At 46.8% G+C, this 13,379-nt stretch overlaps 1 protein-coding gene across 2 annotated transcripts in view; it reads right to left on the bottom strand.

Moving 5' to 3' along the window:
• The window catches only part of NTN1 (netrin 1), a 208,264-nt gene extending 195,331 nt beyond the window's left edge, over positions 1-12,933 (bottom strand). For both annotated transcript variants that reach the window (XM_044983245.1, XM_044983246.1), the window contains exons 1-2: positions 12,634-12,933; positions 11,162-12,204 (exon numbers count right to left, since the gene is read on the bottom strand). In XM_044983245.1, the coding sequence (XP_044839180.1) occupies positions 11,162-12,179 (1,018 nt within the window). In that variant the 5' untranslated portion in view covers positions 12,180-12,204; positions 12,634-12,933. The remainder of the gene's footprint in view (positions 1-11,161; positions 12,205-12,633) is intronic.
• Between the last annotated feature and the right edge of the window lie 446 nt (positions 12,934-13,379).

Genomic DNA, 13,379 nt, shown 5'->3' with positions numbered 1-13,379 from the left:
ACAAATTACAGAGGTCACGTTCAAAGTGCTCGCTCAATACAAAATGCAGTATATATTTATCTAATCGTGTTTCCCATATCCAAGGCAACCGTGAGGGAATTTTATTCATGTTAATGAGAGTTTTTAAAGTGTTTTACAGCAGTGCTTATCTCTAGCACTAAAAAATTTAATGAAAAGTTACAGAGCAAACCAGTGGCACTAATTTACTGATGCTACTAAATCTGTTAAAAGTACAGGCAAGATTCCCTGGCCTCTTTCGAAAGCGTTACCATGGTCTAGCAAATATTTGAGCTCAGAAGCCATTTCATTGGTGGATTCTTTCACTAGCCCCTTCCCGCTATAAAGGACTTGGATGCTTTATAAATAAGAGTTTGGGCTGGCATGCAATTGGCTTGGGTTGGCCAGAAGCTGACAGGAATGGAACTGATCAAATAGTGCAATTTGCAGTGTTGTTGTAGCTGTGTTGGTCCCAGGATATTAGAGAGACTAGGTGGGTGAGGGAATATCTTTTATTGGACCAACTTCTGTTGGTGAAAGAGACAAACTTTTGTGCTACACAGAGCTATTTTTCAGTGCAGAGCAGATGATAACCTGAAGAAACAAGGTTGAGAATTTATTTTTTTCCAGCTAAACAATACCAAAAAATGGAAACATTTGAGGCTTTTCAATTGATTTTTTTTTAGTTTTTGGCCAAAGAAATTTTGTTTTTCAGGTTTTCTGATGAAAAATTGAAAATTTTCAAGGAAAGCAGATACTTTCTGTGAAGATTTTCATTTAGTTGAGAACCCAATTCTCTATCAAAGGAGACAAAAATGTTCCAGTGGAAGACATCTGACCAGTCCAGTAATAACAAAACTGACTTCAGGCTAATTCAGGTTTCAATAAGGGCAGCATGGCTGGGAACCTGGCATTCTGAACACTGCTGCTGTGAGGGATTTCACCCTCTCCACCTACTGAAGATGATTTCAGAGTGAAGCAGGAAGTATCACTCTATGTCCACTGACTTTTTCACCTTTTATTCCCAACCTTTGTCTGCCTAAGCCCGGGTTTGTTACCCTTCAATGCATGTTGCAATTCCCGTCTTTGCTCTCTGGATTTTGATCATGAGCCTGCTGCTGAGAGTGGGATGAGGATTGCTGGGAAGTCGGTGGTGGTTGAATAGGTTTATTATGATTGTTATCTATGGGTGATTATTCCAGGCTGTACGGTCTTGGCAGAGCAGTTTGTTTGTTTTGTTGTGTTTGGTAGGGGATTTTATTTGGAACTGGTGTATTCTAATACATACAGTACCTAGGGTGCTCTACAAACTGAAATACATAATCCCACTTTGAAATGCTGGTTTATAGCAGCAAAGAGTCCTGTGGCACCTTATAGACTAACAGACGTTTTGGAGCATTTTGGTTTATAGCAGTTTTACCCTTCCAAAGCACTTGCTTCCTGATAAGTGTAGGGCATTTGTTGGAAAAGATGAACTGGTGTGTAACTCGGAAATCTGAGGTCTAAGATCTGCTCTGCACTACAGAGTTAGGTTCATGCAAGGCAGCTTATGTCGGCCTAACTATGGAAGTGTCTACAGCTAAATTTTGTTCCTGCCAATGTAACTGCCCCATGACACCAACTTAATAACTCCACCTCCACGAGTGGCACAAAGTCAAGGTCAATGTAGACACTGTGTTGATTATGTCGACTGTTACAGGAGCCATTCCACATTGACCCACCCTGACAGTACAATTGATACAAGTGCTCCTGGTGAGGACGCACACTTCCGACACAAGGAGCAAAGTGAAGACATGCACAAACAATGTAATTACTGCAGCAGCTGTATGCCGACGTATGTTAGGTTGACTTAATTCTGTAGTGTATACATAGCCTAAGAGAAAGTGGTGTTTTCTGAAGAATCCTCCAATAGAATTATTAAAACAAATTTAAGCCCAATACACAGTAGTTTCTGGCATGAACTCCATGAGATTCATCAGAATTACACACTCATTTCCTCTTTCTCACAAGCTAATTTGGAACAAGAAAAGAAGGTGAGTGTCATATTGACTCCTGGAATGGCTGACTGTGCTAGGGCAGAGGTTCTCAAACTGTGGTCCACGGATAGTTCCCTCTAAGGTGTGCACCTGAGTGGCTGCACACAAGAGAATGAAGGGCCACCCACCTAATTAGGTGCCTGGACCCTGGAAAAGACACACATGTAAGGTGAGGTGGTGGCCTTGGGGGGAATAAGGGGTTGGTGGGAAGGGGCAGTGGGCCGAGAAGAGGGAGTGGGGGGAATTTGGGACATGCAGGGCTGCGGCAGCCAGAGAAAGAGGCGACTTTCCCCAGCTCCAGGGCTGCAGCTGCTGGGGAGATACAGCCCTCCTTCCCAGCCTCAACTCTGTGATGGTGTGGTGGGGGAGAGACCCCCACTCCTTCCCAGCCCCAGCTCGGGGGCTGCCATGGTAAGGGAGAGGGGGAGAGCTGCCATGGCGGGGGAGAGAGGGCACATCCATTGCATTAGAAAGGCAAGACTACTGATATGTTCTTATGATATTAAAATATGAGTTGTGTGCTTTTATTTGTAGAACAAAAAATGTTAATTATTATTATGGGTTTTTTTATATACTACTTTTATCCAAAGCGTTTTACAATAGCTAGCTAATGGTACAAACAACATTTGGAAATATCATTAAATGGTCTGCCAAGACCCTCACCAATTTTCAAGTAGTCCGCAAAAAAAAAAGTTTGAAAACCACTGTGCTAGGGAATTTCCAGGAAGTATTACCAGTTCAAATGTATTGGGCCCTCTTACTCAGGCAAACGGATCTTACTCACACAGGTAATCCCACTGCAGTCAATGGAACTACTCCTGTAAGTAAGGACTTGTGCAAGTTGTAAGATTGGGCTATATTTTAAGTGTTGTCTATAGTGGTGAAGCATATAATTGGATTCAGGATTGATTCAAGGGCTTCCTGTCATCTTGTCTGTGTGTCATCCTAAGCAATGTTGTTGTGGCCGTGTCAGTCCCAGGATATTAGAGAGACAAGGTGGGGGACATAATATCTTTTATTGGACCAGTTTCTGTTGGTGAGAGAGACAAACTTTAGAGCTTACACAGAGCTCTTCTACATGTCTGGGAAACTTAGGGCTTGTCTACACTATGGCACTGTGATGCTTCAATGTGGACACTACTTACACCAACACAGAATGGAGACGGATTCTCCCATCAGTGTAGGTATTTCACCTCCCCAAGAAGCCCTACATGGTCAGTATAATTACATTGCTCAGGGGTGTGGCTTTTCACACCCTTGAATGACGTAGTTATGCCACTATAGGTCTGTAGTGTAGACCTGCCCTAATTTTCCAGTGTAGACGGGGCTTAAGTGTAGACAAGCACTTACTCAGAGTGTCACAGTTAAATACAAGATGGAACAGATTGTTTAGCATAAGCAGTTATCCCATATTTCAAGGAACCATTCAAGGTAAAGTGGCCCATTATCGCCTCTCCAGGACACTGGATTTATGGCTTATTATAACAATCTATAACCCTCTAACAAAATCCCCAGCTCCTTCTGACTGAAGGGATGTTAATGGGCCACTTCACCTTGAAAGGTCCCTTGAAATATGTGTTAACTACTTATGCTAAACAATCTGTTCCACCTTGTAGTTGGCTGTGACACTCTGAGCAAGGCTATGTCTACACTGCATTTTGTGGTTAAAACTTTTGTTGTGCAGGGGTGTGAAAAAACACCCCCTTTGAATGACAAAAATTTTAACCATGAAAAGCACCGGGGTGGACAGCACTTCGTCGGCGGGATCCGTGCTTCCATTGATGAAGCTACTGCCCCGCGTTGGGGGTGGTTTTATTGTGTCCTCAGGAGAGCTCTCTCCTGGCGACAAAGAGCGGCTATACTGTGTACCTTACAACAGCGTGGCTGTAGCAGCACAGTCGCACCGTTGTAAGGTGTGCAGTGTAGACATAGCCTATGTTTCCCAGACTTGACAAAGAACTCTGTGTAGCTCCAAAGCTTGTCTCTCTCACCAACAGGAGTTGGTCCGGTAGAAGATATTACCTCTCCCACCCTGTCTCTCATCTTGAGCAAGTCATTTCATATCCCAGTGACTGTTTACCAATCTCTAAAATAAGGACAATAGCACTCATCTACCTTACATTGGTGTGATCTTAGTTAGGAGTGAAATTTACGCTAGGGAGCAGAAAGAACAGGAGTACTTGTGGCACCTTTGAGACTAACAAATTTATTTGAGCATAAGCTTTCGTGGGCTACAGCTCACTTCATGAGATGCATAGGGAGCAGATTATTCTGTAATTATCTTCTACGGGGTTTCTTGCACCTTACTCTGAAGCATTTAATACTGGCCATTTTCAGAGATAAGACATTGGCCTAGATGAACCAATGCTCTGATACGGCAATTCCTATGTTCCTAACAAATGTTTGTAAAAATGCATTGAGAATCTTTGATTAAAGAGCTGTATTCATGGAAAGTGGTTAGTTTTGGTGATGTTTCTTATGGGTAAGAAAGCTATTTGGGATTCATGTAACTATAAATTAGACCCATAGAGCAATGTAATGTGTTGATTGTATATTGTACAACACACATAGAAAGAAATTATCATGATGACAGGGAAGAAAATCAAATCAAGTGGACTTTTTGAAGTGTAAACATATAAGACTATTAAGGATGTGATCTTGAGTTAATCCCAAGACATACATTCACTTAATAAAAAACATAGCTCGTCTTAAGGGGGAAAAAATAGATACCAGCTGTGGTGAGAAATGCTGGCATTCTCCAAGAAGGAGAGACGATTTTCACTGCATTTCCAACAGCCACACTGGGAATACACATTTTAAAGCGCCTTCTTCTGTGTCTTCTTTTACCTTCGGCCTTAGGCCGGAGAGAAGTTTGGGTGATTGCTTTTAAGAAGTAAAATACTCAGGGAGACCAAAGGAAAGAAACTGGCTTATTGAAATGGCAGCTCTGGCATGACAAAGGCAGTGCAGCATGGTGGAAAGGGGCTCTCTTTAGCTTGTGGCAAGCCTGGTGTATTGTTCATGTGAATAGCTGGATCCTGGTCATTAGGTGTTAATGGGAATCCCAGCAGCGGCTCTGCTCCAGATGTTATAGGCTAACTGAGATAAATGACAGCTCTATACTGTTTACACATTTAAACAGCACTTACTAGCTTCACACTAGGGACTTGGAGATGCTATTTCCCATGGAGACCCACTGGCTAATCATGTTGCACCTGTTAACTCCTTCATTGCTGCAAGTCTTTAATCTACCCGGTTATTTTGATGCTGGTCATTACTCTTGTTAAAAATGAAAGTTATTCAGAACTCCATAGTGTTTGGGGTTTCACACCATGCACAGAGCACAAAACCAAAGAAATCTAATCTTAAAATAAGAGGAGGAACTAGACCATGCCTCCCTGTAGCCCTCAGATTTTCAAGGCCAAAAGAGTCCAACCTCCTGTATAACACAGGCCAGAGAAATTCCACAAAATAATTCCTAGAGCAAATCTGTTAGAAAAAAATCCCCAACTGTCAGTGATGAAGACTCCACTACAACCATTGGTAAATTGTTCCAATGGTTAATTACACTCAGCGTTAAATATTTACACCTTATGTCCAGTCTGAATTATCTAGCTTCAGCTTCCAGCCACTGGCTCACATTAGACCTTTCTCTGCTAGACTGAAGATCCCATTATTAAATATTTGTTCCCTATGTAGATACTTATAGACTGCAATCAAGTCACCCCTTGGCTGTCTCTTTAAGTGACACAGATTGAGCTCCTTGAGTCTATCACTATAAGGCATGTTTTCTAATCCTTTAATCATTCGCATAGCTCTTTTCTGAACTCTCCCCAATTTATCAGCATCCTCCTTAAATTGTGGGCACCAGAACTTGACACAGTATTCCAGCAGTGGTCACATCAGTGCCAAATATAGAGATAAAATAATCTCTCCCATTTGAGATTTCCCTCTTCATGCATCCCAGGATCGCACTATTTCTTTGGGCCACAATATCATATTGGGAGCTCATGCTCAGCTGATTATCCACCATGATCCCCAAATCTTTTTCACAGTCCCTGCTTCCCAGGATAGAGTCCCCCATCCTGTAAGTATGCCTGACATCCTTTGTTCATAGCGGTATACATTTATATTTAGCCATATTAAAATGTATATTGTTTGCTTGCGCCAAGTTTACTAAGCAATCCAGATTGCTCTGAATCAGTGACATGCCTTCATCATTATTTACCACGCCCACAGTTTGTGTGTCATCTGTAAACTTTATCAGTGATGATTTAATGTTTTCTTCCAGCTCTTTGATAAAAATGTCAAATGGTGTAAAGCCAAGAACTGATCTCTGTGGGACCTACTGGAAACACACTCGCTCAATGACAATTCCCCATTTACAATTACATTTTGAGACCTATCAGTTAGCCAGTTTTTAATCCACATAATGTCTATTGTATTAATTTTATATCATTCTAGTTTTTTAAAGACATAGGGCTAGATTTGCCAGCATGCTCTGGCTGCTACATGCTGTGCCAGTGACAGAAAACAGCCATCAACCCAGTTTAACTGGTCAGAAAAGAGGTTAGGTGTTGCGACAGTGGGACAAAGCAGTCAGAGTATAGGTGAATCTGGGCTCCGCTCCCTTTGGCCACTTCTATACCCTGGCAATTCCATGGACTTCACTGGAGCTACTCAAGATTTACACTGATGTGAGTGGGATCAGAATCAGGCCCTCAGGGATTGGTTTTACCACCTCCTTTGAAGACTTGGGATTTGGTGTCCTCAAACAGGTTAATGCCAATAAGCAACTTTTTACACCAGGGTAGAAATTGTAAGCATAAAAACCAAGGATTTTGCGTAATGAGCAGGCTCAGGGTAAAGAGACAAACCTTTCCCTTTGTAGTCATTCCTCTCCTGTGTATTTAATCTTCCTAGTACTCCTGTGACCCAGGATTCCATTAACTTCCACAGTGAGAATGAAACACTAATATTATTCTGCATCAAAGCTATCCCAATGTACTCTATAGAATTATCTTCGGCAGCAAAGTATTTGAGTCCTGCAGCTGAGAGAACAGTCAAATAAAGAACACACTCACGCAGCTCTGTTTGTGTCATTATTACCATTGTATCACAGGTACACACTACCAACAGACAAACTGAACTACAGGGCACTAAGGAGCTCATTTCCCACATCCATCTTTGGTGTGGGATTTAAATTACAGCTGTGTTATGCAAATCTGTGATTTCGGTTGCAGAACTAGTTTTCATAAACTATAGCCCAGCCGCAGACTTGGGAAGATCTTGGAGCATTTGTCTTGTGTGATTTATTTTTAATAATTATTTTCAGCAAAAAAACAATGCTGAAGTGGCACATAGGAAGTTCTAAATTTCATAGGAAGGTTATTAAAACCCCAGTCACTCATTTGTGAAATATATCTTGTCTTCAGTCTGTGAAAACCAACGGAGCCTAAAAATTCACAGAGATCATCAATACTCCTTCCACAAGCCTCAACTCATCCGGAATAAAATATCCATTAAAAAAAAGGATCAGTACCACCACTCTTTCAGATCACACACACATGTGTATAGATTACCTATACCTACATACACACATTGGACTAGATCCTCAGACGGTGTAAATTGGCACAGTTCAATGGACTTTAATAGAACTCTGCTGAGTTACCCCAGTCGAAGATCTAATGCATGGTTGAATGAAAGATTTCCTGTATTCTGCTGAGTGTCACCAACCCTGAAATATTATATTTTTCTCTTTCATGCTGTTTAGGATTATTTCTGGAAGAAATTTCAAGTTTCACTAAAGAGAATAATCTAGCTTTCCTACATCCATGAGTAATTTTTTTATTGTATACACACATACATCGGTAACTGCTCCACAATTAAGACTACGTTGTGATTTCCGTTTAAAACTGGACTAAACTCTTCTTTTTCTATCTATCTATCTATCTGAAAAGAGACAACGTGTGTATGTTGGCAGAGTAGAATTCTACTAAAATGTAGAATTTACATGTATACGGAGCTAAGGTTTAGTAAAGGTTTTGCAAAGCACATACGTCTGCATTTTGTATTAATCTTGAAGTATTTTAGCTGTATTAATTTTCTAAAGGAAGAAGCCTTAGTTAGCCAAATAGCCAAGTGCATTGCCAGTATTTTTCTTTGTTATTATTCTTGGTGTTCAAGAGGAAGACACAGAAATTAAATACTCTTCAAAGTCACATCTGATTATGATTTAAGCAAAGGAAAAACAAACTGTTCGGAGATGCTGCACAATGTTATTCTTATCGCTGGAGCGGAATATTTTGGATGGCAGAGCAAGTGATATATACTTTCTTTGTAAATAATGTGATTAAATATTCACAAATGATAGAGGCACTCAGAAAAAGTTTCCCTCCAAGGGCTAGATTCTGTTTCCGGTGGTGTAACCCCAGAGGAATGCCATCAATGTCAATGGAGTCACAGTGGTGGAAAACCGGTGTAAGGAGGATCAGAGACTTATGTATCATCAATGGCTAGAATTTGCTGCATAAATAAATAATACAGCATTAAGGCACTTTTAATTAAAGAGGTCCTCAGCTAGTGTAAATCAGCATAGCTCCACTACCTTCAGCAGAGAGACTCTGATTTACACCAGTTGAGAATCTACTCAAGATATGCAAGTGCTAAAAAACATGTGATGCTGCTGAAGCATTTTATAACTGAGTATTGTTATATGTTAACTAGTCTTGGAATGTGGCTTAGATGACAAGTAAAAATGAGTTATAGCTGAGTCTCAGTTTAATCTCTGGTGGGCAAGTTTTCATACCGCAGCATTACCAGTGTGTGACATGACTTTAAGTCTCTGGCTAGAAGACCCCAAAGACTAGGATGGTAGAACTGGCTGGGGATTTTTCATAGGAAAATGCTGATTCATCACTACTGAAACTTTTCATGGAAATGTACAAGAGAGAGAGAGATCCACCACAGAAAAGCCATGGCCCAGGCGCTAGGGCTCTCACTTGAGTCTCTCACATTTTAGGTGAGTGTCCAAACCACGGGGCTATTTTGGAGTGGGTCTCACTCACTCTTGCTCTCTCTCTGATTTTTAGCACAAATATTTTGAAAGGACTAGTTTTTGCTCCAGTGCAGAACAAAAACAAATGCTGAAACCACTCTCTTTTTTTTCTTTCTCATCAGCCCTGTAGAATAGGGTTGCTACAGGTCAACTTTAAGATGTATTAATAGGATGTGGAGTATGGAAGCATGACTGGAGTGGGGGGGTTGTAGGTTAGATTAGAAGTTTACTGACAATGCTGGGAGTGAGGGGCAAAAGTGAAAATTCCTGCAGGTTAGAATGTAGGTGAATGGGCGAAGCTGGGGGAAGGTGCCCTCGGGACAAGAATGGGAGGGGGTTTGCTGCGGGACGGGATTAAGGTGCATTGGCAGAGATGTGGGGGACTCAGGACAAGGGAGTGCTGCAGATCAGCATTGCCAGAGCTGGAGGCAGGAGCCTCAGGATCAGACTATAAGGAGGTGCTGGAGATCAGGAATAAAGTGCATGCCCAAGTTGTGTGGGAGCCCAAGAATGGGGCAGTAGGGCAGGCTACAGGCCAGGAGAGAGGTACTCCAGCAAGAGCTGCGCAAGTCATGGGCTAGGAAAGGAGGGGTTCCTCTGAGTGGTGTTTGATGAGCTATCTGCGCCCATCTTATACTTGCTAATTTCTCACTCCTCTTCTTGAATGTCAAAATCACCATTTAAAGGGAAAGGGAAAGCTGGGATGGGTGAAGCCTTCCTAACTGCTCCAGGAATATCTGCGCCTTGTCTGAGAACATGCAGCTACACACCACCAACCACACAGCATCCTCCTGCCTGTCATTTTCAGGAACGACCCACGCTGGAATATTGCAGCACTGCCTGGAAATACGCTAAGAATCTTTCTTGAATGATAACCTAGATTATTGGAATTGTTTACAGCCAAGAGGGACTATATTTCTTGACTCAGACCTGGTGAAATAAATCATCCCCCAAGCACACTGCTGTTTCTCATTTCAGCCTTGGTCCTCATTCAAGTCCCTCATTAGAGACCCACAGTATTATTGGCTTGGCCAGTGTTTCTGCCTGAGACAGAAATGACACAAACACATCAGCTCCACACAAACCCTCCTTTGCTCTCTCCTATTCATGGATCAATTGAAGGCACTTCACTGGGCTGGGACAACATCTTCAGAGGGAGGTGCTGCTTTAATTGATTTCATATAAAGTCAGCTGGAGAAAACACCACCTACTGTGTTCTCAGAAGGCGACTCATTGCCAGAGCTCTGTCAGTTCTCTGGAGCTATAAAGCCACTGAAACGTTTCTGATGCACAGCTTTATGAGCTGGAGGCTTCTGAGCGAGGCTGTAACAGTCTGCCTTAAAAGCCGCCTGGATGGCCCATCACTGAGGAATTATTTACATTTAGGCAGGACTAGAAAGTGACCCTGCCCTTCTGGAGCTATCATTAGCTAAATATTTACTAACAAGCCTAACCTCGCGCACGTCTGAATGCAATTCATTTCAGTCAGGCTTGTCCGTGTATAGTCTGAACTAACCGATGCAATTGCTCCCAAGGCTCGAACTCCTCTGCACCACAATTTATGGCGAGGCACCTGTGTAGCGTGGGTTGGGGCCTTAATCTGTGCCCGGGAGATGTGTCATAACCCAGAGCTCATGAGACATGACCTGTCCCGGCTGCACGGGTTACGTGATCGCGGTGAGACGGGACAAGGCGCCTTTCTGCAAGGGCTTTCCCCAGCCATCTCTGACCCAACCGCGTCAGCGTGCGGGGCACTAAACCCGACTCCGCCGGAGCATTCCAGCCACCTAACACCTGCGCTAGCAGCTTGGGGGGCCGACGCGGAGCCCTCTGATCTGCTTTCCTGCCTCCCCGAGCCCCCGGGGCACCGATCAGGGGAGCGGGGGGATCAATGTTCACCCGGGGGGGCTTGGCCGGGGTCGGTGCAGCGTCTCCTCCTAGATCTCAGGGCTGGAGGGAAGGTTCCACGCGAGGCTCCCCTAGGCCACGCGTCCCGCGCTCCCCGGGGTCCCTTCGGCCAGGCACACGCGCCTCCCCACGCACCCGGGCCCCGGCCGGGGGCCTGACTTACCCACGCACTCGTTGGCCTCGCGGGCCGTGGCCCGCTGCCAGGGCCGGTCGTAGTGGAAGGGCTTGCAGCGGTCGCACTCGGGCCCGGCCGTGTTGTGCTTGCAGTCGCAGACCAGGTTGTCGTCGCGGTCGCGGACGCAGCGTGACGCGTGGCCGTTGCACTTGCAGCGGCCGCCCACCTGCAGGTCGGAGACGGCGTAGAAGTAGGAGTCGCGGGCCAGCTCGGAGTCGTCCTCGTTCTCGTCGCCGAAGGTGTGGAGGCGGCTGAAGGCCACCTTGATGTCGGTGGCCGTGACCCAGTCCTGCAGCACGGGCGAGTTGTCGAAGTCGTGGGCCGAGGGGCGGCCGTCCAGGGTGCTGAAGGCGATGAGGCCGCCGGCCAGCGGCCGCATGTCGGTGTGGGAGTCGGTGCAGATGGCCTCCTGCTCGTTCTGCTTGGTGATGGCGGCGCGGCTGGGCTTGGCGTACATCTTGCGGCACTGGGCCGAGTAGAACTGGAAGGGCACCCAGCTGCGGCCGTAGTCCATGGACTTGTAGATGGCCATGGACTCGGGGCGCGGCGAGCAGAACTGCAGGCTCACGTAGGTCACCTCGAACTTCTTGCCCAGCGAGAGGGTGAGCGTGACGTTGTGCGGGTGCTGCACGAAGTTCTCCGACTGCCAGCACGTCAGGTTGTGCGGGTTGTTGAGGTCGGTGAGGAAGGCGGGCGGGTGGGCCCGCCGCGGCTCCGAGGCGTTGCAGAGGTGGCAGCTCCGCACGCGCTCCTCGCCCTTCTCGCTCACCACGCAGTAGCGGGCCGGCGGCCGGCCGCAGGTGCTGGACACCTTCACCTCCTTGCCGAAGGCGGAGTTGACGAAGTCCGGGATGCACCGCCGCGGGTGGCCGTTCTCGTCGTAGCACGGGTCCGGCTGCGCCGTCTGCACCGCGAACATGCTCATGCCGTAGCCGCCGCGCGCGCCGCCCGCCAGGCACCACAGCGACACCAGCGTGACCAGAACCCGCCAGCACTTCCCAGGCATCCTGCGGGCGCCTCCTCCGGGGAGCCTGGGGGCAAACACAGAGAGAGAGAAGCGGGGAGGTGAAGCCGCCGTCACAAACCCAATTGCTCCGCTACGCGGGCCGGGGAGGGGAGGCTGCAGCCCGGCAGATGGGGCGCGGAGCGCAGCCCGGCCCGCTCTGCGGGGGACCGGCTCTGCAAGCCGGGCGCTTCCCATCCAGCGGGATCGCTGCCCAGGCAGCGCACGGGAAGCGCCCTCCGTGCCAGGGCACTGCCCAGGAAAGCCAGACTGCAGCCCGGCGGGAAGCTGGCGGCTTGGAAGGAGAACTTTGCGCCTGGAGGCAGAGAACCCCTGGCTGGACCAGAAGCGCAAAGCGACCCCGGCCTCCTCTCCCAAACTAACCCCCGCCGCTAAGGCTGGTGGCTTTAACCCCCCTGCAGCTGGAGCCGTCGGAGACCAACAGGTGGGACGCTACCTTCTTCGCTCGCTTGGTTTTCCTCCTGAGGCGCAAGAGTAAAGTTTCTGGAGCTCCCGGGGAAGGTGGCACAGCCCGTCTTCAAGCTCAGCCGAGCGCTCCTGGCTTGCGGAGTGGAAGCGCTGGATGCTAAACGGTGTGTGGTTCAAAGAGCCCAGAGCATTCCCATCCTCAGAGCAAAAAGAAAAAAAAACCACCCAAAACACCCTAGTGGCGGGGCTCTGTCCTTCCCTGCCTCCCTCTCCGCGCCTTGCAGAGAGCCTGAATGACGTTCCCAGCTTCTGCGGAGTTTGAGGTCATCTTAAAGGAGTGACATTCCGCTCGCACAAGGAACAGAACAACGACATCCACTGGTAGTTTATCAATAGGAGGGGGGGTGAGGGGAACCCAGGCAAAGCATCTAATTCAGAGAGATGGGAGAGGAGCGCGTGGGGGAGGCGGGGGTGGGGACGGAGCAGACGGAAGGAATCGGTGCGAGCAGACTCCTCACATCGGCTGTTTGAAAGCAAAGTTTTACAGCGGAGCAAAGACGAACTTTAGGCAAAGGAAGAGAGGAGCCGAGGCAGGGGGAGGGGTTTGATGTTCCCACCCACTGCAATGGCAGCAGGATCGGGCCCTGCTCTCTTCCTTTGACAGTGGCAAGGACCTTCCTCGTGCTCTCCCCTTGTGGAAGTGCTGGTGTGTTTGGGGGTGTCCTCGGGCACAAACTCTGCTCTCGGTTACTCTGTCGGCTCCGCAGGGGGTTG

The sequence above is a fragment of the Mauremys mutica genome, chromosome 12, assembly GCF_020497125.1.
Source record: "Mauremys mutica isolate MM-2020 ecotype Southern chromosome 12, ASM2049712v1, whole genome shotgun sequence".
Lineage (NCBI taxonomy): Eukaryota > Metazoa > Chordata > Testudines > Geoemydidae > Mauremys > Mauremys mutica.
The sequence above is the reverse complement of the archived record's forward strand: the minus strand, read 5'-3'. Positions and strand labels throughout refer to the sequence as shown.